This window comes from Phocoena phocoena, chromosome 18, assembly GCF_963924675.1.
Source record: "Phocoena phocoena chromosome 18, mPhoPho1.1, whole genome shotgun sequence".
In the NCBI taxonomy this organism is placed as follows: Eukaryota; Metazoa; Chordata; class Mammalia; order Artiodactyla; family Phocoenidae; genus Phocoena; species Phocoena phocoena.
In genome coordinates, this window is record NC_089236.1 from 7,498,710 (window position 1) to 7,522,843 (window position 24,134).

A 24,134-nucleotide genomic window follows, 5' to 3' on the forward strand; every position below is an offset into this window, starting at 1 on the left:
CAATTTTAATATACAGATTGAGAGTAGGATGTGTATATAATTTGTACATAAATACACCCGTCATAGGGTTGCGTGATCAAAACTCTTGGTTGATGGGGTGTGGGATCATAAATGTTTAGAGACTGCATAAAGGGAAAAACAGCAGAAAGAATAAATGATGCTGGTGGATTGAAATGGCTGATGCATGGTTTTCAGCATAAAGTATGACTGTTGAGTGATACAGAGAGTTCAAGATTCGGGGCCTGTTGGTAAACAGACGTCCCAGCCAGGTGAGGCCTTCAGCTCAGACTCAGCCTCGGTTAATGGGCTACTCTACCACCCATCTCCCTCAAGGGCAGAGCTGAGTCAGGGTTTGAGAGTTAAAAGGATCTCGACCTTGACTCTCTCTTCATGTGTCTAAAGCATAGGTCAAAACCCTGTTCCCAGTTGATGAGCACAGCCAGAGCCGTCAAAGTTTGGTTTTTGGAGAAAAGTCTCAGTTAACTGACCTAAGATTCTTCTCCATGAGTGTGGGTGAGCACAGGTTGTGGAGAGAAGATGGGTCTCTGCAGATGTGTCATTTTCCAAAATGTGACCCACAGATTACAAGTTCATGGGCTGTTAACAGGTGTTAAAGAAAAGAACAAGTTCTGTACAGCAAGACTTTTGAGAAACTTTAAAGTACTAAGACACTGTGATTCTTGGTTCTACAAGAAGGGGAGGTCTTATTTAACTACAGACACCCCTCCTTTTTTTTTTTTCTAGAGCATATCAAAGGTTTAGAGTTTCACAAGATGCATTTTGGTAAATGACACCCTGAGGTCCCTTCTCCCCCAACACTTCTCAGAATCCACTCTGGACTCACTTCCAAGTAGCAGGGACTTGTGAATGGTTTGAAGGTGATACATCTACATTGGTTCTATTCATTAATATTGATACTATAACTGTTATTATTGATATTTACTTATTTACATATCTATTTATTTAAAGTTCTATTGCAATATAGTTGATTTACAATGTTGTGTTAGTTTCAGGTGTAGAGCAAAGTGATTCAGTTATATATATATATGTATATATACACATGCACATATGTATTCTTATTTAGATTCTTTTCCATTATAGGTTTTTGCAAGATATTGAGTATAGTTCCCTGTGCTATAGAGTAGGTCCTTGTTGGTTATCTATTTTATATATAGTAGTGTGTATATTTTAATCCCAAACTCCTAATTTATCCCTCCCATATTTACTTATTTTAAATAAACCCAAATTAACTAGCAAAACATTAAGTGCTTCTATATCTCATTCTTAAAGGTGGAGAAAAATGAAAGGGAAAATCGCAATGAATCCTTTTCTCCATAAAAACACTGGCAGTTGCAGTGCATCCAATTGAACACAGCACAGTGAACTGTTGAGAGATCTGCTGAGTAGCTCGTAGTTAGACCTCAAGAAATGACAGACAAAGTGGGTTTGTCAGTTTTGTCCTGCAGAAAAAATGGCACAAAAGAATATTTGGAATAACAATAATTTGTCAGTAGGAAAGACATTTCCATTGGGGGTTATAAGAAGGAAGAGGTTGGAGGAATAATAGCCACCATTTATTGAATGCTTACTATGAGCCTGGCGCTGCTTTCTCTCATTTTATTCTCGCAACAGCCAAGGAGGTATCCATAAATACTCATGTCTCCATTCACCTTCAATTGATGAGGAGACTGAAACTCAGTGAGGCTAGGAAATGCACCCACAATCGCACAGTCAAAAAGTGGCAGCCGGGAGACCTTCAAGATGGTGGAAGCGTAAGACGTGGAAATCACCTTCCTCCCCACAGATACACCAGAAATACATCTACACGTGGAACAACTCCTACAGAACACCTACTGAACGCTAGCAGAAGACCTCAGACCTCCCAAAAGGCAAGAAACCCCCCACGTACCTGGGTAGGGCAAAAGAAAAAGAAAAAACAGAGACAAAAGAATAGGGACGGGACCGCACCAGTGGGAGGGAGCTGTGAAGGAGGAGAGGTTACGACACACTAGAAGCCCCTTCGCGGGCGGAGACTGCAGGTGGCGGAGGGGGAAAGCTTTGGAGCCGCAGAGGAGAGCACAGCAACAGGGGTGCAGAGGGCAAAGCGGAGAGATTCCCGCACAGAGGGTCGGTGCCGACCGGCACTCAACAGCCCGAGAGGCTTGTCTGCTCACCCGCCGGGACGGGCGGGGCTGGGAGCTGAGGCTCGGGCTTCGGTCGGATCGCAGGGAGAGGACTGGGGTTGGCGGCATAAACACAGCCTGAAGGGGGCTAGTGCGCCACGGCTAGCCGGGAGGGAGTCCGGGAAAAAGTCTGGACCCGCCTAAGAGGGAAGGGGCCACTGTTTTGGGGTGCACGAGGAGAGGGGATTCAGAGCACCCCTTAAAGGAGCTCCAGAGACGGGCGCGAGCCGCGGCTATCAGCATGGACCCCAGAGGCGGGCATGAGATGCTAAGGATGCTGCTGCCGCCACCAAGAAGCCTGTGTGCGAGCACAGGTCACTCTCCACACCTCGCCTCCCGGGAGCCCGCCACTGACAGGGTCCCGTGATCCAGGGACAACTTCCCCAGGAGAACGCATGGCGCACCTTAGGCTGGTGCAATGTCACGCCGGCCTCTGCCGCCGCAGGTTCGCCCCGCATCCATACCCCTCCCTCCCTCCCCCCGGCCTGAATGAGGCAGAGCCCCCAAATCAGCGGCGCCTTTAACCCCGTCCTGTCTGAGCGAAGAACAGACGCCCTCAGGTGACCTACACGCAGGGGCGGGGCCAAATCCAAAGCTGAACCCCAGGAGCTGTGCGAACAAAGAAGAGAAAGGGAAATCTCTCCCAGCAGCCTCAGGAGCAGCGGATTAAATCTCCACAATCAACCTGATGTACCTTGCATCTGTGGAATGCCTGAAGGGACAACGAATCATCCCAAATTGAGGAGATGACTTTGGGAGCAACGATATATATATATTTTTTTTCCTTTTTCTCTTTTTGTAAATGTGTGTGTGTATGCTTCTTTGTGTGGTTTTGTGTGTATAGCTTTGCTTTTACCATTTGTCCTAGGGTTCTGTCTGTCCGTTTGTTGTGGGGTTTTTTGGTATAGATTTAGCACTTGTTATCATTGGTGGATTTTTTTGTTTGTTTGATTGCCCTCTTCTTTCTTTTTTTTTTCATTTTCTATTACTTTATAATTTAAAATTTTTAAAAATAATAATTTCTTATTTTAATAACTTTATTTATTTTATTTTATTTTTTTCTTTCTTTCTTTCTTCCTTTTCTTCTAAGCTGTGTGGCTGACATTGTCTTGGTGCTCTGGCCGGGTGTCAGGCCTGTGCCTCTGAGGTGGGAGAGCCAAGTGCAGGACATTGGTCCACCAGAGACCTCCCAGCTCCATGTAATATCAAACGGTGAAAGCTCTCCCAGAGATCAACATATCAATGCTAAGACCCAGCTCCACTTAATGACTAGCAAGCTACAGTGCTGGACACCCTATGCCAAACAACTAGCAACACAGAAACACAACCGCACCCATTAGCAGAGAGGCTGCCTAAAATCATAATAAGGTCACAGGCACCCCAAAACACACCACCGGATGCAGCCCTGCCTACCAGAAAGACAAGATCCAGCCTCATCCACCAGAGCACAGGCACCAGTCCCCTCCACCAGGAAGCCTACACAACCCACTGAACCAACCTTAGCCACTGGGGACAGACACCAAAAACAACAGGAACTACAAACCTGTAGACTGCGAAAAGAAGACCCTAAACACAGTAAGTTAAGCAAAATGAGAAGACAGATGAAGGAGCAAGGAAAAAACCCACCAGACCAAACAAATGAAGAGGAAATAGGCAGTCTACCTGAAAAAGAATTCAGAGTAATGATAGTAAAGATGATCCAAAATCTTGGAAATAGAACAGAGAAAATACAAGAAACGTTTAACAAGGACCAAGAAGAACTAAAGAGCAAACAAACAATGATGAACAACACAATAAATGAAAGTTGAAATTCTCTAGAAGGAATCAGTAGCAGAATAACTGAGGCAGAAGAACAGATAAGTGAGCTGGAAGATAAAATCGTGGAAATAACTATCACAGAGCAGAATAAAGAACAAAGAATGAAAAGAATTGAGGACAGTCTCAGAGACCTCTGGGACAACATTAAACACACCAACATTCGAATTATAGGGCTCCCAGAAGAAGAAGAGAAAAAGAAAGGGACTGAGAAAATATTTGAAGAGATTATAGCTGAAAACTTCCCTAATATGGGAAAGGAAATAGTCAAGTCCAGGAAGCGCAGAGAGTCCCATACAGGATAAATCCAAGGAGAAACACACCAAGACACATATTAGTCAACCTATCAAAAATTAAATAAAATAAAAAATATTAAAAGCAGCAAGGAAAAAACAACAAATAACGTACAAGGGAATCCCTATAAGGTTAACAGCCGATCTTTCAGCAGAAACTCTGCAAGTGAGAAGGGAGTGGCAGGACATATTTAAAGTGATGAAAGGGGAAAACCTACATCCAAGATTACTCTACCCAGCAAGGATCTCATTCAGATTCGACAGAGAAATTAAAACTTTACAGACAAGCAAAAGCTAAGAGAATTCAGCACCACCAAACCAGCTTTACAACAAATGCTAAAGGAACTTCTCTATGCAGGAAACACAAGAGAAGGAAAAGATGTACAATAACAAACCCAAAACAATTAAGAAAATGGTAATAGGATCATACATATCGATAATTACCTTAAATGTAAATGGATTAAATGCTCCAACTAAAAGACATAGACTGGCTGAATGGATACAAAAACAAGACCTGTACATATGCTGTCTACAAGAGACCCACTTCAGACCTAGAGACACATACAGACTGAAAGTGAGGAGATGGAAAAAGATATTCCATGCAAATGGAAATCAAAAGAAAGCTGGAGTAGCAATTCTCATATCAGACAAAATAGACTTTAAAATAAAGACTATTACAAGAGACAAAAAAGGACACTACATAATGAACAAGGGATCAATCCAAGAAGATGATATCACAATTCTAAATATTTATGCACCCAACATAGGAGCACCTCAATACATAAGGCAAATGCTAACAGCCATAAAAGGGGAAATTGACAGTAACACAATCATAGTAGGGGAATTTAATACCCCACTTTCACCAATGGACAGATCATCGAAAATGAAAATAAATAAGGAAACACAAACTTTAAATGACACATTAAACCAGATGGCCTTAATTGATATTTACAGGACATTCCATGCAAAAACAACAGAATACACTTTCTTCTCAAGTGCTCAAGGGACATTCTCCAGGATAGATCATATCTTGGGTCACAAATCAAGCCTTGGTAAATTTAAGAAAATTGAAATCGTATCAAGTATCTTTTCTGACCACATGCTATGAGACTAGATATCAATTACAGGAAAACAATCTGTAAAAAATGCAAACACATGGAGGCTAAACAATACACTACTTAATAACCAAGGGATCACTGAAGAAATCAAAGAGGAAATCAAAAAATACCTAGAAACAAATGACAATGAAAACACAACGACCCAAAACCTACGGGATGCAGCAAAAGCAGTTCTAAGAGGGAAGTTTATAGCAATCCTACCTCAAGAAACAAGAAACGTCTCAAATAAACAGCCTAACCTTACGCCTAAAGCAATTAGAGAAAGAACAAAAACCTCCGAAGTTAGCAGAAGGAAAGAAATCATAAAAGATCAGATCAGAAATAAATGAAAAAGAAATGAAGGCAACAGTAGCAAAAATCAATAAAACTAAAAGCTGGTTCTTTGAGAAGATAAACAAAATTAATAAACCATTAGCTAGACTCATCAAGAAAAAAAAGAAGACTCAAATCAATGGAATTAGAAATGAAAAAGACAAAGTAACAACCGACACTGCAGAAACACAAAGGATCATGAGAGATTACTACAAGCAACTATATGCCAATAAAATGGACAACCTGGAAGAAATGGACAGATTCTTAGAAAAGCACAACCTTCTGAGACTGAACCAGGAAGAAGTAGAAAATATAAACAGACCAATCACAAGCACTGAAATTGAGACTGTGATTAAAAATCTTCCAACAAACAAAAGCCCAGGACCAGATGCCTTCACAGGTGAATTCTATCAAACATTTAGAGAAGAGCTAACACCTATCCTTCTCAAACTCTTCCAAAATATAGCAGAGGGAGGAACACTCCCAAATTCATTCTATGAGGCCACCATCACCCCCTGATACAACCAGACAAAGATGTCACAAAGAAAGAAGACTACAGGCCAGTATCACTGATGAACATAGATGCAAAAATCCTCAACAAAGTACTAGCAAACAGAATCCAACAGCACATTAAAAGGATCATACACCATGATCAAGTGGGGCTTATCCCAGGAATGCAAGGATTCTTCAATATACGCAAATCAGTGTGATAAGCCATATTAGCAAATTGACAGAGAAAAACCATATGATCATCTCAATAGATGCAGAAAAGGGTTTTTACAAAATTCAACACCCGTTTATGATAAAACCCAGAAAGTAGGCATAGAGGGAACTTATCTCAACATAATAAAGGCCAAATATGACAAACCCACAGCCAACATCATTCTCAGTGGTGAAAAACTGAAACCATTTCCACTAAGATCAGAAACGAGACAAGGTTGCCCACTCTCAGCACTATTATTCAACATAGTTTTGGAAGTTTTAGCCACAGCAATGAGAGAAGAAAAAGAAATAAAAGGAATCCAAATCAGCAAAGAGGTAAACTGTCACTGTTTGCAGATGACTTGATACTATACATAGAGAATCCTAAAGACGCTACCAGAAAACTACTAGAGCTAATCAATGAATTTGGTAAAGTAGCAGGATACAAAATTAATGCACAGAAATCTCTTGCATTCCTATACACTAATGATGAAAAATCTGAACAAGAAATTAAGGAAATGCTCCCATTTACCATTGCAACAAAAAGAATAAAATACCTAGGAATAAACCTATCTAAGGAGACAAAAGACCTGTATGCAGAAAACTATAAGATACTGATGAAAGAAATTAAAGACAATACAAACAGATGGAGGGATATACATGTTCTTGGATTGGAAGAATCAACATTGTGAAAATGACTCTACTACCCAAAGCAATCTACAGATTCAATGCAATCCCTATCAAACTATCAATGGCATTTTTCACAGAACTAGAACAAAAAATTTCACAATGTGTATGGAAACACAAAAGACCACGAATAGCCAAAGCAATCTTGAGAAAGAAAAATGGAGCTGGTAGAATCAGGCTCCCAGACTTCAGACTATACTACAAAGCTACAGTAATTAAGATAGTATGGTACTGGCACAAAAACAGAAATATAGATCAATGGAGCAGGATAGAAAGCCCAGAGATAAACCCACGCACATATGGTAACCTTATTTTTGATAAAGGAGGCAAGAACATACAATGGAGAAAAGACAGCCTCTTCAATAAATGGTGCTGGGAAAACTGGACAGCTACATGTCAAAGAATGAAATTAGAACACTCCCTAACACCATACACAAAAATAAACTCAAAATGGATTAAAGACCTAAATGTAAGGCCAGACACTATAAAACTCTAAGGGGAAAACATAAGCAGAACACTCTGACATAAATCACAGCAAGATCCTTTTTGACCCAGCTCCTAGAGAAATGGAAATGAAAACTAAAATAAACAAATGGGACCTAATGAAACTTAAAAGCTTTTGCACAGCAAAGGAAACCATAAACAAGATGAAAAGACAGCCCTCAGAATGGGAGAAAATATTTGCCTATATTTTGAAGCAACCGACAAAGGATTAATCTCCAAAATTTACAAGCAGCCCATGCAGCTGAATATCAAAAAAACAAACAACCCAATCCAAAAATGAGCAGGAGACCTAAATAGACATTTCTCCAAAGAAGATATACAGATTGCCAACAAACACATGAAAGAACAGTCAGCATCACTAATCATTAGAGAAATGCAGATCAAAACTACAATGAGGTATCACCTCACACCAGTCAGAATGGCCATCATCAGAAAAATCTACAAACGATTAATGCTGGAGAGGGTGTGGAGAAAAGGGAACACTCTTGCATTGTTGGTGGGAACGTAAATTGATATAGCCACTATGGAGAACTGTATGGAGGTTCCTTAAAGTACTAAAAATAGAACTACCATAAGACACAGGCATCCCACTACTGGGCATATACCCTGAGAACACGATAATTCAAAAAGAGTCATGGACCACAATGTTCATTGCAGCTCTGTTTACAATAGCCAGGACATGGAAGCAACCTAAGTGTCCATCAACAGATGAATGGATAAAGAAGATGTGGCACATATAACAGTGGAATATTACTCAGCCATAAAATGAAACGAAATTGAGTTATTTGTAGTGAGGTGGATGGACCAAGAGTCTGTCATACAGAGTGAAGTAAGTCAGAAAGAGAAAAACAAATACTGTATGCTAACACATATACGTGGAATCTAAAAAAAAAATGGTTATGAAGAACCTAGGGGCAGGACAGGAATAAAGATGCAGACATAGAGAATGGACTTGAGGACATGGGGAGGGGGAAGGGTAAGCTGGGACGAAGTGAGAGAGTGACATGGGCATATATACACTACCAAATGTAAAATATATAGCTAGTGGGAAGCAGCCGCATAGCACAGGGAGATCAGCTTGGAGCTTTGTGACCACTTAGGGGGTGGGATAGGGAGGGTGGGAGGGAGATGCAAGAGGGAGGAGATATGGGGATATATGTTTATGTATAGCTGATTCACTTTGTTATAAAACAGAAACTAACACACCATTGTAAAGCAATTATACTCTAATAAAGATGTTAGAAAAAGAAGATTAAAGGTGGTAAAGACAATATAAAATTAAACATTTTAATACTGAAAAAAAAAAGTGGCAGCCCCGAGTGGGACCCAGGCTTCGTGACTTTAGGGACCACACAAGTGACCTCTAAGGTCTCTAAAGGCAGCTGTATCACTGACCAAAGGACAAAAGCTCCTTGAGTTCAGCACAGCAGCAGTCCTCTGGCGAGGAGGGACATGTGTGCACGTAGCTGTGGATGGAAGATGTGTCAGAGGTCCTGGATGGGGAGAGGGACAGGCTTGAGCCAGAGTGGGGGTTAGGTTTCTGGGTGTATTCTGGAAATCCAGAGAAGAGCCCATTTTCTTAGAGTTGGGAGAATTTCGTTCAATTCCAGGCAGACTGTGTTGTACCAGGGCCCATGGCGACTTGATATAAGAGGCAGGAATGATTGAATGGCTGATCTAATGCCACATCACTAGACACTTCTATGAGCACATCCCTTGGACAATAAAGAATTTTTTAAAATTTTGCATCACCCAGACAAAATCACAACTTCAAAACAAACAAAACAGGAGCATGAGAATGAGAGGAAGCAGGGGAGAGCTTTGATATTAATAGATTTTCAAACTGTTGGAGCATCAGGTATTAGATCGCATCAGACATGGAACATTATTCAACTAAATAAAAGGGAATGTTCTCTCTAGTTTTCTGGAACTGGGAGATGGATCTTCTCTCAGTCCTGAGGCTACAGTTTTGTGTCTCTAATGAGGTGTAAGAATAGATGTGATGCATTTGCTTAGCGGCTGCTACAGTTATCACTTTGGGGCTTGTTTACTCACTAAGTGCTTCACCGCAAATGGCAGATTTGTAAGGGACTCCCGCCCTTTGGAGTTCTTACTGTGTCCATAGATCAATGGAAATCCTGGGTATCCAGAGCCCCCAGCAGTGTCATCAGAGCTCTTCTGGCTCTCCTGTGTCTATCCAGGACAGGGTACATTGGTTTCTTACCTTTTCCATTTGTTGACTTCTCCAGTAAAGGATTTTTTGACCATCAGAAAGATCTGAAGGCCCCCGTGACCCAACCTCTGGGTTCTCTGCAGGGGACAGACCAAAGGCTGGTCATTCCAGGGTTCTCAGTGGTACCAACTGAATCGTGAGATCCTATTGGTTTGAACGAGGCTTCAAGGCTGATTTTTAGGAGGAACTTTATGAGAACCAGATCGGGAAGGATCCAGATGAAGAATCCAAGGAAGGAATTTGGATAAAAGGCCAAATGTAATTTGAAAATTGCATCTTTGCTTTTACCTATACAGTTCGAATTACCTTAGACCAGTGGTTCTCAAACTTGAGTATGTATCAGAATCACCTGGGGGGCTGTTAAAACTCTTGCTGGGCCCGCCCTCAGAGTTTTTAATTCCTTAGGTCCAAGGAAGGCATTAACATTTGCATTTTCAACAAGTTCCGTGGTGATTCTGATGTGCCCCCTGGTCCAGGGGCCACACCTTGAGAACCAGTACATTAGACCATCGACTCTTAGAGCTTAAGTGGATCTCAGAGTTACTCTGTATTAGTCTCTTAGTTTAACTGGTAAGGAAACTAAGTCCAGAGAGATTGCTTTGCCAGTGACAAACAGCAGGTTAAAGGTCAGGTGGGGGACGAAATCCTAGTCACCAAATCCTCCCTGCTCTATTGCATTGCCTCTCCTCTTTTGAGTCTTGTGTTGTGTTTCCATGGATGTGCATGTTGATTGTTCTGATCTAGGCTGTAAACTCAAGAACACTTGCTATTTGCTTTAGTGCAGGCATCCCTCTTTTTATTGTGCTTCACAGACACTGGGATTTTTTGTTTTTGTTTTTTTTACAAATTGAAGGTTTGCAGCAGCCCTGCATTGTCGGATGATGGTTAGCATTTTTAGCAATAACATATTTTTAAATTAAGGTATGTACCTTGTTTTTTAGACATAATGCTATCGCACATACAGTGGACTACAGTATAGCATAAACATCACTTTTATGTGTACTGGGAAACAAAAACATTCCTGTGAGTTGCTTTATCTGGTATTTGCTTCATCGTGGTGTGGAACTGAAGCCATGCTATTTCTGAGGTGTGCCTGTAGAGTCGAAGAGGTAACACACCTGGTTTTAGAGTCGAACTGACCAGGCTGTGAATCCTGGCTTTGCTACTCTGTAGCTGGGTGACCCTGGGCAAGTTATTCAACTTCTCCAAGATTCAGTTTCTCATCTGAAACATGAGACTAATTGTGGTAGGTTGAATAATGACCCCCAAAGGTGTTCACATCCTAATCTCGGGAACATGTGAATGGGTTATGTTACGTGGCAAGGAGGAATCAAGGTTGCTAACCAGCTGAATTTAAGTTCAATTTAAGAGATTATTCTGGATTATCTGGGTGGGACCCAATGTAATCACAAGGGTCCTTCAAATGTGGAAGAAGGAGGCAGAAGAGTTGGTGTTGCAAAGAAGACATGATCAGACATTTCTGGTTTTGAGGTTGGAAGGGTCCACAAGCCAAGAAATGCAGGCGATCTCTAGAAGCTGGGAAAAGCAAGGAAACAGAAGCGATGCATCTCCAGAAGGAATGCAGCCACGTGGACACCTTCATTTTGGCCCAATGAGACCGATTTCAGACTTCTGACCTCCAGATAATCAATTGTCTTGTTTTAAGCCACTGAGCTTGTGGCTAGTTGTCCCAGTAGCCCCAGGAAACGCATGCAGTCACCATGTGTGCTCACAGGATTGCTTGAGTTTAAAGGAGACCGAGGGTGTAAGACACCAGCACGGGAGTGGGGACTGAGCCCCGCACAAGGCCATTGCTCCAGCAACCTGCTGTCCGCAGCGCTCACTTTTCAATTCCAAGAAGCGCTTTGGCATAACCGGGAACAGGAATCCTGCCAAGGCAAATCCATCAAGAAAGTGGGTCTCCGATCGGCTTCACCGAGGAAGGGAGTGGATGGTTTCCGAACACGTGTCCGCTTTACACGCACCACTGTCTGTTTCTGACGTCTTATCAGGTAAAGGTCAGTGGAATTATGAATGGGGTTTGTGCTGTGTGCGACAGTGATTATTAATTCGGGGTTTCAGGTAATTTTCAGACTGTGCTGCAGTAACGTGTCTTCTGACGTTTCCCCTTGTGTATTTATCCTACAGCCAGAACTGTGTCGATGCGTACCCCACCTTCCTTGTCACGCTCTGGAGCGCCGGGCTTCTCTGCAGTCAAGGTAACCCAGGCTTCTCCTTGTGTGTTCTCTTTCTGAAACGTGATGCATCACCAGGAGCTTCGAGTGCAGGCTTTTTGCTGAAAAGGCTTTGCCTGCCCTCCAGCTCCAATCCATGAAGCCCTGGAGAGGCGAGACCCTCCGGAGGCTGTGTTTCAGCGGGCGGGGTGCCCGCACGGAGCCCCTGCGGTAATGCATCGCTAATGCTGGCCCCCTGGTGGCTGGTGGAGAGTGGCTGCGCTGACAAGGGTGGTTTAAGGCTAAATGTGACTCAGAATCCTTAAGCAGTGTTAGCTCAGATGCAAGGGCATTCTAAATGAGAGCGCCCGAGGGGTCTATTCTGGGCCAGCTGTCACTTGGCTGTCCTGCCAATCGGCTTCTGCATGGTGGTCCTTCTTCGGTCCAGGTCTCCAGCCTCCCCGGTTCTTAGCAGCCCACCGTCTTGACTTCAGCATGTTGACACCCAGAGTTGATTTAAAATTAAATGGAAACCTGAGTGGTGGTTTCTTTTTTTTTTTTTGGCCACGCCACGCGGCCTGTGGGCTCTAGTTCCCAGACCAGGGATCGAACCCACGCCCCCTTCACTGGAAGCACAGAGTCTTCCACTGGACCGCCAGGGGAGTCCCTGTGTGGTATTTTTGGTCCCCTTTGGAGACTGGCCCTGTGTCTGGTGAAGGCTCGGCATGACCTGGCCGGCTTCCATGCTGTGGCCCAGCGGTGCATGAGAAAAGGCCACTAGTGTCCTCTGATAAATGATTTCATCCTTATTGCCTTCACTCATTCGTAGGTAAAGTGGATGTTATTTCCCCCTGTTACCTTTGAGGACCGTTTGGTTCAGGGACATAGAGTGACTTTTTCAGCATTGCTCAGCTGGTGAATAACAGAGCCAGGATGGGAACCCAAGTCTTTCAGGCTAAATCCTGGATTTCTCCCAAGTATCCTCTCACTTTATTTCCATAAAAATATACATTGAACACCTACTATGTGCCAAGCCCTGTCCCTGGATACACAGCGATAAATAAAACAGAGATGGTGGTGAAGCACACAGCAGTTGGCGAGATGGACCATAGAAAATAAATGAACGGATAAATTTTTGCCAAGAGTGAGACATGCCATGAAGGAAAAGAATAAGGTGCAGTGAGAGAGAAGAGAGGTGAGGGATGGTAGCAGAAGCCACTTCAGGAATATCACGTGTGCTGTAAGGCTGTCAGTAAGCTCACTCTTTATTTCCCACTTTCTTCCCCACTTATTTCCTCAGTTAAATAAGAAACATGTCTGACATCACTTGAAAAATCAAGTCAAACTACACTTAGAGTAGGAGTGATGCTTCCTTTTATGTCTTAGACGATGCTTGATGCAGGTGAATCTGGAGTTGTTCTGGTTAGTTGAATCCAAAGGGAGTTGGAAGGGGTTTCAGGGTCCTGGAAATATGCATTTTCTGCCAAAACAAGTGTTGGCATTGCTGGGAGACAGAAGTGTCAGTCACCCCTGTTCAATAATCATCACTTCCTATGAATATGGTAGATTGTAGAATTTTTTAGGTGAAAGGAGCCCCAGCCCAAACCCATCACTTTACAGAGCAGGAACCCAAACCCCAGGGGAACTTGCTCAAACCTGAGAATTTTAGACCCTGGATTTGAATCCACGACACCTCTCCTGTTCCAAGCAGCCCAGGTCCACACCAGAGGTGGGCGCCATTCCCTGCATATGGGCAAGGAGTTCAGCCACTTTGCACCCTGGTTTCTTTTAAGTTCTATTCACCTTAGCTCCCAGTGAAAGAGAGATGGGTCGGTAAGTCAGAGCAGAGCCACCCGGAAGGGACCAACCAGGAAAGACTTTGTCCAAGGCAAATTGTGAATTGTGACAATTTTGTGACCTTCAGAGAAGAGAGGATCGGAGACCAGAGTACCCGGTATGCCTCGGGCAGTACGTGACACGTAAAAAGTGCTCGGTTAATGCACTTAATTTGGTATTTGAATAACGCTGGGGGGTTTTCACAGAGCTTTTATACCCATACTTCTGTTTCACCTGCATATTAATTCCTGATAGGTAGGAAAGCTGCAATCGGCCCTTTGTCCAGATGTGGAATGAGTTAAGCATTAGCTCCAGATCCTAATAGTCCTGGTGGGGCTGGGGTTCCTAACTCTCAGCTCCAAGTGTTCAGGCCTCCATGGGGTTATTTGGCTGGAATGCAAAGGGCATTTCTTTCCCCAGAGATCTTTCCTGAACTGTAGCAATTGTTCAGAAAAGGTTGCGCATCGCAATTCCTGGAGGCCCACAGGTGAAGGGCGTACTTTGAAGAGAACCAGCTTCAGAGCAGGGCTCTGGGTTCAAGTCCAACTCTCCTCCCAAACACACACACACACACACACACACACACACACACACACACACACACACACTTACAAGCTGACAGTCTTACACAAGCACCTTGGCCATGTTTCCACATCTGGAAATAGAAAAGATGATATCAGTCATGTGAAAAGGATTCAAATTAGATGAAGGGTTTGAAAAGACTTTGTAAACTACACCGTGATGCCAATACAGGGTAACATGACTATTATTATTATTATTATTATTATTATGTGAACATAATTTTTTATTTCTCTGAGATAAATGCCCAAGTGTACAGTTGCTGTACCATATGGTAATTCCATGTTTAGTTTTGTAGGAAATTCTTGAAGTCTTTACCAGACTGTAACATTTCACATTCCCACCAGCAGTATGTACCCTCATCAGTGTTTGGTGTTATCGTTATTTTTTGTCAGCCATTCTGATAGGTGCGTAGTGATGTCTCATTATCGTTTTAATTTGTGCTTCCTTATAATGTCTAATGAGAGTAATCTTCATGTGCTTTTTTTTTTTTTGCCATTTGTACATCCCCTTTGCTGAAATACCTTTCATGTCTTTTGTTAAATTTCTAACTAGATTGTTTTGTCTTATTTTTTCTGTTGAGTTTTTTTTTTAATATCTTTATTGGAGTATAATTGCTTTACAATGGTGTGTTAGTTTCTGCTTTATAACAAAGTGAATCAGCTATACATATACATATATCCCCATGTCCCCTCCCTCTTGCCTCTCCCTCCCACCCTCCCTATCCCACCCCTCTAGGTGGTCACAAAGCACCGAACTGATCTCCCGGTGCTATGCGGCTGCTTCCCACTAGCTATCTATTTTACGTTTGGAAGTGTATATATGTCCATGCCACTCTCTCACTTCGACCCAGCTTACCCTTCCCCCTCCCCATGTCCTCAAGTCCATTCTCTACATCTGCATCTTTATTCCTGTCCTGCCCCTAGGTTCTTCAGAACCATTTTTTTTTTTCCATATGCATGTGTTAGCATGCGGTATTTGTTTTTCTGTTTCTGACTTACTTCACAACATGACTATCATTAAAGATCTCAGGTTTCTTCCAGCTGCAGGCTCTTTGCCGAACTTCCCATCGGCCCCAACTGGCAGAAGCTGAGGCCTCTGCTCAATTTCGTGACCAACATTGATTGCATAATGACTGTATTAATACTGGGTTAACTTAGCATGCTTTGGTGTCAGCGACGCTAACGCAAGGTGTTTTCCTTTCTCCACTTAGTTCCTGCGGCTTTTGCTGGACTGATGTACCTGGTTGTGAGGCAAAAGTACTTTGTTGGCTACCTGGGGGAGAGAACGCAGAGGTAGGCCACTGGGACTGTTTAAGAACCGTGCAGGGAGTCGTACTTTTCCAGCTGGAAGAGTGATCATTCACAACAGTATTCTGTCTACCATTTAAGGCCCTGTGGGACCACTCAGGGTGGGAGGGCGGAGGCCGACTAGGACCCCTCGTCCTTTTCTCCTTGAGCTTTGCTGGTTCTGAAATACAGCTGGGGCCCTTGACTAGTTTTCCCATTTAAAAATTCCCCCACACGGTGCTGGGCTCACAAAGGATGCTTTAACGCATTCTTTGCAACCCCACACCCTCTACTCCCACCCTGCAGAGTCTGGGGCTTGAATGACGGTCTCTGTCTGGCTTCCCAAAGCCTCCAGTGAGTGAAACATTTCATTGTTTGCCAGAGAAATGAGAACTAAAGCTTGCACCTTGTGATGAGTTCCCTTGAGTAACAGATCATCCGGGGACCAGCGGAAAGAATGTTGAGAAAGTAAGATGCACTAACAGGCATCAGACGGAGCCAGTGGATAGAGTCACCACTGCACTGCTTACAGATGTCGCCCAAAGCGGCAATTGTACTTTCCCTAGACCTGGGTTGGGAAGGCTGGATTTTAGTAAAATAAATGATAATACTTGAAGAAGAAATGTTTGAGTTACAATTTCCACCAGTTCCTGAGCGATCAGAATTCCTGATGGGCTCTGAAGGCTGGGAAGATGCCCTGGGAGCTCCACCCACACACTGACCCCAGCCTCCGGCTCCATGTCTTTCCCTTGTCTGGCTTCACTTCTCTCTGTCTCTCACAATAGCGCCCCCTCTAGTGGATAAGGGACTCTCCGTTCAGAGAGCCTCCTTCAGCGGTGACAAAGGCAGTGCCATCCCAGAAGGTCACCAGGTGAAAGCACTGCTTCTGGGGAACCCCGGGGGCCTGCGAAGCTGAGTGATTTCCGGTGGTTGGATGGTCAGCTGCAGCCGGAGAGGAATGGTGGTGCCCCCAGCAAGTCTCCTCCAAGCTCACCTCCCCCTCATTCCTCTCTAGCGGCGTTTTTGTTTATCCTCTAAAACCACAACTCCATTACCTCTCACATCCTTATCAACACTGTCCTCAGTGATATTCTTTATTCTTCTTTATCCTGGAAAACCGCTATTCTGCCTTCCCCCAGAGGTTTACCTGTTGTCCAGAGTCGAAGGGGGCAGAATAACTATCCATGAAATGAGGGGCTCTGCTCTCCCGGCTGGCTCCCCCGAAGCCCCGTCTTCCTCCCCCAAAGTCCCAGGAATTCAGCCCAGTCACTGGTCTCCTCTTTATCCGTCACCACTTGCCTGAGATCTTAAAGTTGCTTTAATTTTTAAGTTTTTTTGGCCACGCTGCGTGACTTGCGGGATCTTAGTTCCCCGACCAGGGATCGAACCCGGGGCCACGGCAGTGAAAGCACGGAGTCCTAACCACTGGACCACCAGGGAATTCCCTTAAAGTTGCTTTAATTCCAAGACACTCTGTGGGACATGACAAAATATGTCCGCTTACCCACAGGCTCTTTTCGTTTCAAAGGTAGTCACTACTAGGGAATGAACAAGAATAAACACCAGGATAATAGACTTAAAAATGGACACGTCTCTGGATCTTATTGAAATGAGGCCTGTGCTCTGAAATCCCTCCCTGGTCTCCCCCATCAGGTGGTAGGAAGAAGATCCCATCGCCCCTTAGCCCACTGTCTGTGCCAGTGCCGGACCCTTCTCACCACCCCTGCGTATGCGTTACTAGCCGTCATCGTGCTCCTTCCCGCCGAGCTCTAGCACGGCCTCACAATACTTTCTCAACACGGTGTTCTGGGCCGTTGTCATCAGCAGAAATGATATACACTAGATGAAGTGTCTGATCCTAATTTAGACCAAAATATAGCCTGAGGGCCTCTGTGGTCATGTCAAGGGGATTTTTTTTTTGCTGTGCCGTGGGGCATGCGGGATCTTAGTTTCCTGACCAGCGATCGAACCCATGCCCCCTGCATTGGGAGCGTAGAGTCTTAACTGCTGGGCTGCCAGGGAAGTCCCCAGGTCAAGGGGATTTTTAATTCTGCCTTCTAGAAACTACTTGCTAATCCCTCTTCTGCTGTAGACTCCTCTCCTTCCCCGGTCCTTCTGTCCCTGGGCTGTGTCACCCTTGGACTCTGCAGATGCCTTAATGCCCTCCAGACCTGCTTCAGTTCTTGGCCTCACCAGCACATGGAGGTTACTGCTCAGTGAGATCCTTCCCCAGAACTTTCTCCCTTGGGCTCTAGATCATCTTTCGGCTCTGACCCCTGCAGACGTTCCAGTGTCATTTTTGGTCCAGTGGGTGGGTAAGTCACTCCTTGATGTATCTCCCTCACCAAAGCTTCGCCTTCCGGCTTCAGGCTGCCCTGCGAGAATTTTACATCTGTCTCCTGCACTCCTCCTAGAAGTTATGGCTCTTATTCTCAGTCCTTCTCCTTACACGGGGACCCCTTTCTCCCTGTCCTGATTAGGTGGTCAGTAGCATCCTTAACGACACTGCAGTGTAGGGTGAATTTTAGTTTCTTCCCCTTTCATTCTGAGCTACCATCTGGACCCAAACTCAATGGCATTTGGCCTGATGTTACAAGACTGTCTGCCTTTTACTACCTGCCTTGCATCTAGGCTGCTCTGTCTGCTTGTCCCTCAGAGCCCTGTTCCCTGTTGGAGCTCCCACTGAGTTCCTCTTTGCAATTTGAAGTTCTCAGCTCAGAGCTGGTTGGGCAAAGATTGGCTGCGACTCGAGGCCTGTGAATTTGGGTTACCCAAGCCCACCTTCTCCTCATTGCCCACGCCCCCCTCGTTTACTCAGCATCATCCAGGGCCTTTACTGACCACCTGCTCTGAGCAGGTACTGTGTCAGTTGTGAGGTGATAACAGTAAACGTGGCAGAGACCTGGGAATCTCCCAGAGTCAGGGGCACCGTGCAAGACCCCAAATATTGAGCTTACAGAAATGATAATGGACACAGTTTTCAAAAGCCCATCTCCAAGCCTGAGACTTAAAAATGCAGTGAATGAAGGGCTGGACGGGGGCGGGGGGGGGGGCATTCACACGTAGCCCTGCACGTGACAGCGTGCTGAGTTCTTGTCTGGGAAGAGTTAAAGCACCATAGACCCATCTCCTTAGGGGAGATATGCCTCGAATCCTCAGAAACTTCCTACCCAAATCAAGAACACCACTGTTTCATCAGGAGGTACTCCCGTTTCATCCTTCACCACAGATTTATCTTGAGCAGGTTCTGAAATGGCTTCACAAATCACTTTTCCTTGTTTCTGTAACGAGCACGTGGGGGCCTCATTCGTGTGATAAATCTGAGTCACTACGGTATTTGACTTTTAACGATTTAATTCCTCTGAAGCCTCTGTTCTCTGGCTGAAAAGCAGACGCGTCTACTTTCTTTGCAGTTCCTTATCAGCATTAGCAGGTAATTCTCTGTATTTGTCTTTGAGGACAAAGTGCCACAGACTGGGGGGCTTAAACAACTGAAACGCACTTTCTCACAGTTCTGGAGGCTGGAAGTCCAAGACGAAGATGTCAGGGGCGTTGGTTTCCTCTGAGGCCTCTCTCCTTGGCTTGCAGACGGCCGTCTTCTCCCTTTGTCCTCAGTGGTCTTCCCTCTGGGCATGTCTGTGTCTTCACCTCTTTTTATAAGAACACCAGTTGTGGTGAGTCAGGGTCCACCCCAGGGACCTTGTTTGACCTTGATTACCTCTCTTTAAAGACCCTCTTTCTAAATAGTCATTCTGCGGTACTGGGGTTTAGGAACTTCAACACGTGAATGCGGGGGATACAATTCAGCTCGCTTTTCTTTTGGGACCAAACTTTTTTTTCCCCCAACAAAGAGCTAGAATGTGTCACTTCCTGAGCAGGACCGTGAACAGGAAACCGAACCCGAGGAACACAGCCGGCTAAAAAGGAGCAGGGTGCTGGCAGCAGGCAGTGCCTCCCAGACTTTACTGGGCCCGGGAGTCACAGAGGGAGCTCGTCAGTGGCGCAGGTTCTGACCCAGTGGATCTGGGGAGGGACCTGGGATTCTGCATGTTCCAACAGGTGTCTGTGCTGCCGGTGCACGGGACACTGTGGGCAGCGAGGGCATTCATGCTCAACCGTGGAATGATTTTCAAATTCTCGACACAGGAGTATTAGGAGATGCATTATGAACCTTTGGGGTCCCTTTCAAAAAGATAAAATTTCTAACGTCGAGCCTATGGATGCCATATTCTGCTCTCTGATTGTAGCAAACAAGGGCCAAGCAGCATTAAGGCGTCTGTTTAGCTGAGCTGGCTGATCTCGGGGAGCACTCCTGATTGCCACGGGGGCCCCTCGCCGGGGTCTTTACTAACAGCCTTAGAGACTCACTTGGCTGGTCCACATGTGCCGGTGCTGCACAGATGGACCAGGCACAGCCATCATAGGAGGATGTTGCAGGGGAGAGAGGAAGCCAGGGCAGCCCCTATGCACAGCTAGGTGGTCCCATGTCACTGGGGAGACGCCTCCTGACCCCAGCTGACGCTCTGTCTAAGCGGCTTAGGACTTTGAACTTCTGAGAGAAGGCGAGGAAAAGTCTCCCTCCCCTGATTCACTTAAATTGTAAGGGCCCGCCTTCCAGTGCTGGGGGTTGGCTCTCATTAGTGCGAACGTGAGTTTTTCCCAGGCAGCCTCAGGAGACTAGATCGAGCCCTCAGATGCCAAAGCACCGCTTAGAGTCCACCAGCCTTCTTGGCTCATTTAAACCATCCTTCTCACACAGAGGCCCTGAAAGTCCTGCATTCTACACGTTGGCCAGCACAGCTCCTGCAGGCGCTCCTGGAGAGGGTCTTAGGCAGCCCATGGGTTCCTAGTCCCCGGTCAGAACCCCGCTGACCGGCAGAAGCCACCACCCTCATGCCATCCAGGAGCTGGCGTTCCGATGGCACTGAGAAGCCGGACAGCAGAGCCCTAATGGTGATGGGTTTGAGGCTCTCTTAGCTTGGTTTTGAAATAGATTCAATGACTAATAGTAGCTAAGACACTTCCATCCTTCATATAAAGTAAATGGAGCATTCTTGAGTAAAAGGAGCTGTAATTTAAACCCCGTGTACCTCAAAGTGATAACATTTTTTGTTAAATTGGTATCATTTGTGCTGCTTCTACAGTTTCCTCTTTCCTTTTTTTTCCAGCACACGTGGCTACATATTTGGGAAACGCATCATCCTATTCCTTTTCCTCATGTCCCTGGCTGGGATACTCAACTATTTCCTCATCCTCCTTTTCGGAAGTGACTTTGAAAACTACATGAAGACAATCGCCAACACCATCTCCCCCCTCCTTCTCATCCCCTAACTGAATTCCGGGTGGGTGTGCTCAGCTAATCAATACCTAGAAGCCGTCATAACTCAACCCTTTAAACGATGCTGTAAATCTGCTGACCCTCTGGGCTTTGCAGCTTGAGTGAACCTCACTTTTCCTGGAAGAGAATATCTTCATGTCAGCTCCACCCTGGAACACGATGGTGGCACCAGATTTGCTCTTCAGATCCCGTCTGTGTGTTTCTTACTTATCCTGCTTTCCGAAGATGTTTTGTGACCCGATTTATGTTTTCCTAAAATAAAATGGCAGACACATATGCGAGGCTGGTGGTTGAGTTTTACGTGGGTAAATTGCTACAGTTGAATAACTGCGTTGTTTTCCTTGACCTTAATGATGATGATAAAAAAATACGCTGTCTTCACACACACACACACACACACACACACACACACACACCTGGAAGGTCACCAGTGGTCAAGTGTGATTATCTCTGGGTGAAGAGATTTGGAGTGTTAATCTCTTATTTATATTTTCATGTATTATTTGAAAATTGTTAAGTGGCAAAAAAATACCACTAAACAAAGAAAGAGACAGGACACAACTGAAGACTGCCTTTTCCAGGTTGGTCTGGTGTTGCCCCTGACCCCCAGCATAGCACCCTGTGCACGTCTCAACCACAGCAAATCCATATCGCAATGTCAAGGTTTTTTAGTATGTGCCACCCATCCCCACTACATCATCAGCTCTTGAATGTCCCTATTTATTTTGCTTTTCCTGTGCCAAGCTTAGAGGCTGGCACATAGCAGGCACCCAATGGCTCAGACTATTTGGGAACTCAAAAAAACGTCCTGTACAGTGATGTATTGTAGGGGACAGTAGGCGTGAGTCGTATGAGATCAAGATTTTTTTCTAACAGTTTTAATGAGATAAATAAATTGGGGATAAATGCAAAAACAAACAAACAATCCTTCCTATGGACAAACGGACTTCCTTAAGAGCCTTTCGTTTCCTTAAGAATCTTTCGTTGAATGTGTGCCCCCTACCCACACCCCATGAGAACTAGGTTGGTACCTTTATGTGCTAGCATCGTACCCAGCACTCTTTGTATCATTCAGTTTAAAATGTGCTGTAACTCAGTGTCAGAGCCTAAGATGATGCCAGACCCATTGTAGGGGTCCCCAAATATTAGTAGAACAAATGAATAAGTAAGTGCATGAGTTCATGAGTCACTGGCTGGTAATACTTAATAAAGTATGTGTGTTGAGCCATTGCCTGTATCAGGTACAGATTCGTAGTGGTCCAACCACTGTCACACCTGCTGTCCCTTGACAAAAAAAGCACAATTTGGAAGACAGCAGGGTGTGCTCAGGAGTCTAGGACACCCAGTGGAGAGAAGCCAGCTCATCGAGACTGAGCTCTCAGTTGAGGTGACCAGCAGTAGATGAGTTCCCTTTACCCCCAGCTGAGTTGCATCATGGTCACCATCACAGGGAGGATGAGGCTGGACGGGGGCCAACTCTCCCCCCGGCTCTCTCCTGTTGGGAGCAGAGTGGACGGAGACGTGGAGTCTGGCCTCAGTGATGTCTGCATCAACGTGTTGTATGTATGACGCTCAAGGCAAGCAGGTCTCTCAATTCACGGGAACAGTCTTCACGGAGTCATGGTTTCCTAGCCTGTCTGAGGGTCCAGGCTGAAGACCCCACATCCAGCAGGAGCCAGTCGCCTCAGTGGAGTTGCTTCTGCTCTCAGCCCTCGGGGTGGGAGCAGGACTCAGTATCCTAGCCGGGCCTTTCTTTTCATCTTGGTGACAGGAAAGGTCACGGCAAGCTGCAGGATGCAAGTGGCCCCTGCGCCTACCTCAGCCTCGGTTGGTTCAGAGGATGGTAGGGTGAGAAATCATCCCAGTTTGCCTGGGACCAAGGGCTTTCCTGGAAGGTGGGGCTTTTGTTTTTAAAACTGGGATAGTCCTGGGAAACCAAGAAGAGTCGGTCACCCTAAGGGTGGGCTAGGCCTGAATATGCCCAGTGGAGCCTAGAGGCACCTTAGCTCCCAGAGGCCAAACTGGCCATGGGGCCTGCAGCGGGCAGGAGAGGAAGCAATGCGGTGGCCCATCAGAGGAGGCTCTGCAGGCCGTGGCCTGGGCAGGCCGGGCAGGGCGGAGGCGCCAGGGGCATGAGACGCGGGTAGAGCAGCCTTCCTCCACATTGTGAAGAAGGGGCACTCAGGCGCAGAGCTCCTGCGTGAGGGACCCCGCCCCTAATAGGAGGCAGCGTTGCACGGTGACCAAACTCTCTGCAGAGTTCCGGCCTCGGCTGGACCCCTGCTCTGTCACGTCCTCAGTTCTGTGCCATCTTCCCAAGCCTCAGCTTTTGCATGTGCTAAGCTGGGCTAATAACAGTGCCAGCTTTATGGGGTGTTGTGAGGAATAATGAGATAAAGCAGTTGAAGAAGTTTACCACATAATAAGTGCTGACGATTATTTTTGTTATGTTCATTATTGCTATCTTACTGCATTCGTTTTCTGTTGCTGCGGAACGAAATCCCACACACTTCGACGTTTAAAGTCAAGTGCATTGACTATCACAGGCGTTGCGCTGCCGGCTCTAACACAGTGCGCTCCTCCCAGACTGCTCCGGGGCTCCCTCCATCCTTTCATTCAGTGTCTGTGGTCGTCTCTTCCCAGAGCCCCCAAGACCACCGCACTGCGCCTGCATAGAAGCCCATCCCTCCTCCGCCTCACCCCCTGTCCTGCTGCCTTCCCGCTTTTCTTGTCCGTACCCATCACCACCAGAAATCAGACCACTTATTTACCCCTTCCCTGGTTTATTCTTTGCCTCCTCCACTGGAATGTAAGCTTCCAAAGGGCAGGGACACTGCCTCTATTGTTTATTGCTCTACCCCAGAGCAAAAAATACCCCAGAGCAACACCCCTATTGTTTTTTGTTTTTGTTTTTTCTTTGCTGTACGCGGGCCTCTCACTGTTGTGGACTCTCCCATTGCGGAGCACAGGCTCCGGACGCGCAGGCTCAGCGGCCATGGCTCACGGGCCCAGCCGCTCCGCGGCACGTGGGATCTTCCCGGACCGGGGCACGAACCCGCGTCCCCTGCATC

At 45.6% G+C, this 24,134-nt stretch overlaps 1 protein-coding gene across 1 annotated transcript in view; it reads left to right on the forward strand.

Annotated features, from left to right (window-relative positions):
• Positions 1-21,335, forward strand: part of ALOX5AP (arachidonate 5-lipoxygenase activating protein) — a 30,693-nt gene extending 9,358 nt beyond the window's left edge. The window contains exons 3-5 of the mRNA XM_065896100.1: positions 11,996-12,066; positions 15,650-15,731; positions 20,894-21,335. Coding sequence (XP_065752172.1) covers positions 11,996-12,066; positions 15,650-15,731; positions 20,894-21,056 — 316 coding nt within the window. The 3' untranslated portion in view covers positions 21,057-21,335. The remainder of the gene's footprint in view (positions 1-11,995; positions 12,067-15,649; positions 15,732-20,893) is intronic.
• Positions 21,336-24,134: the final 2,799 nt, after the last annotated feature.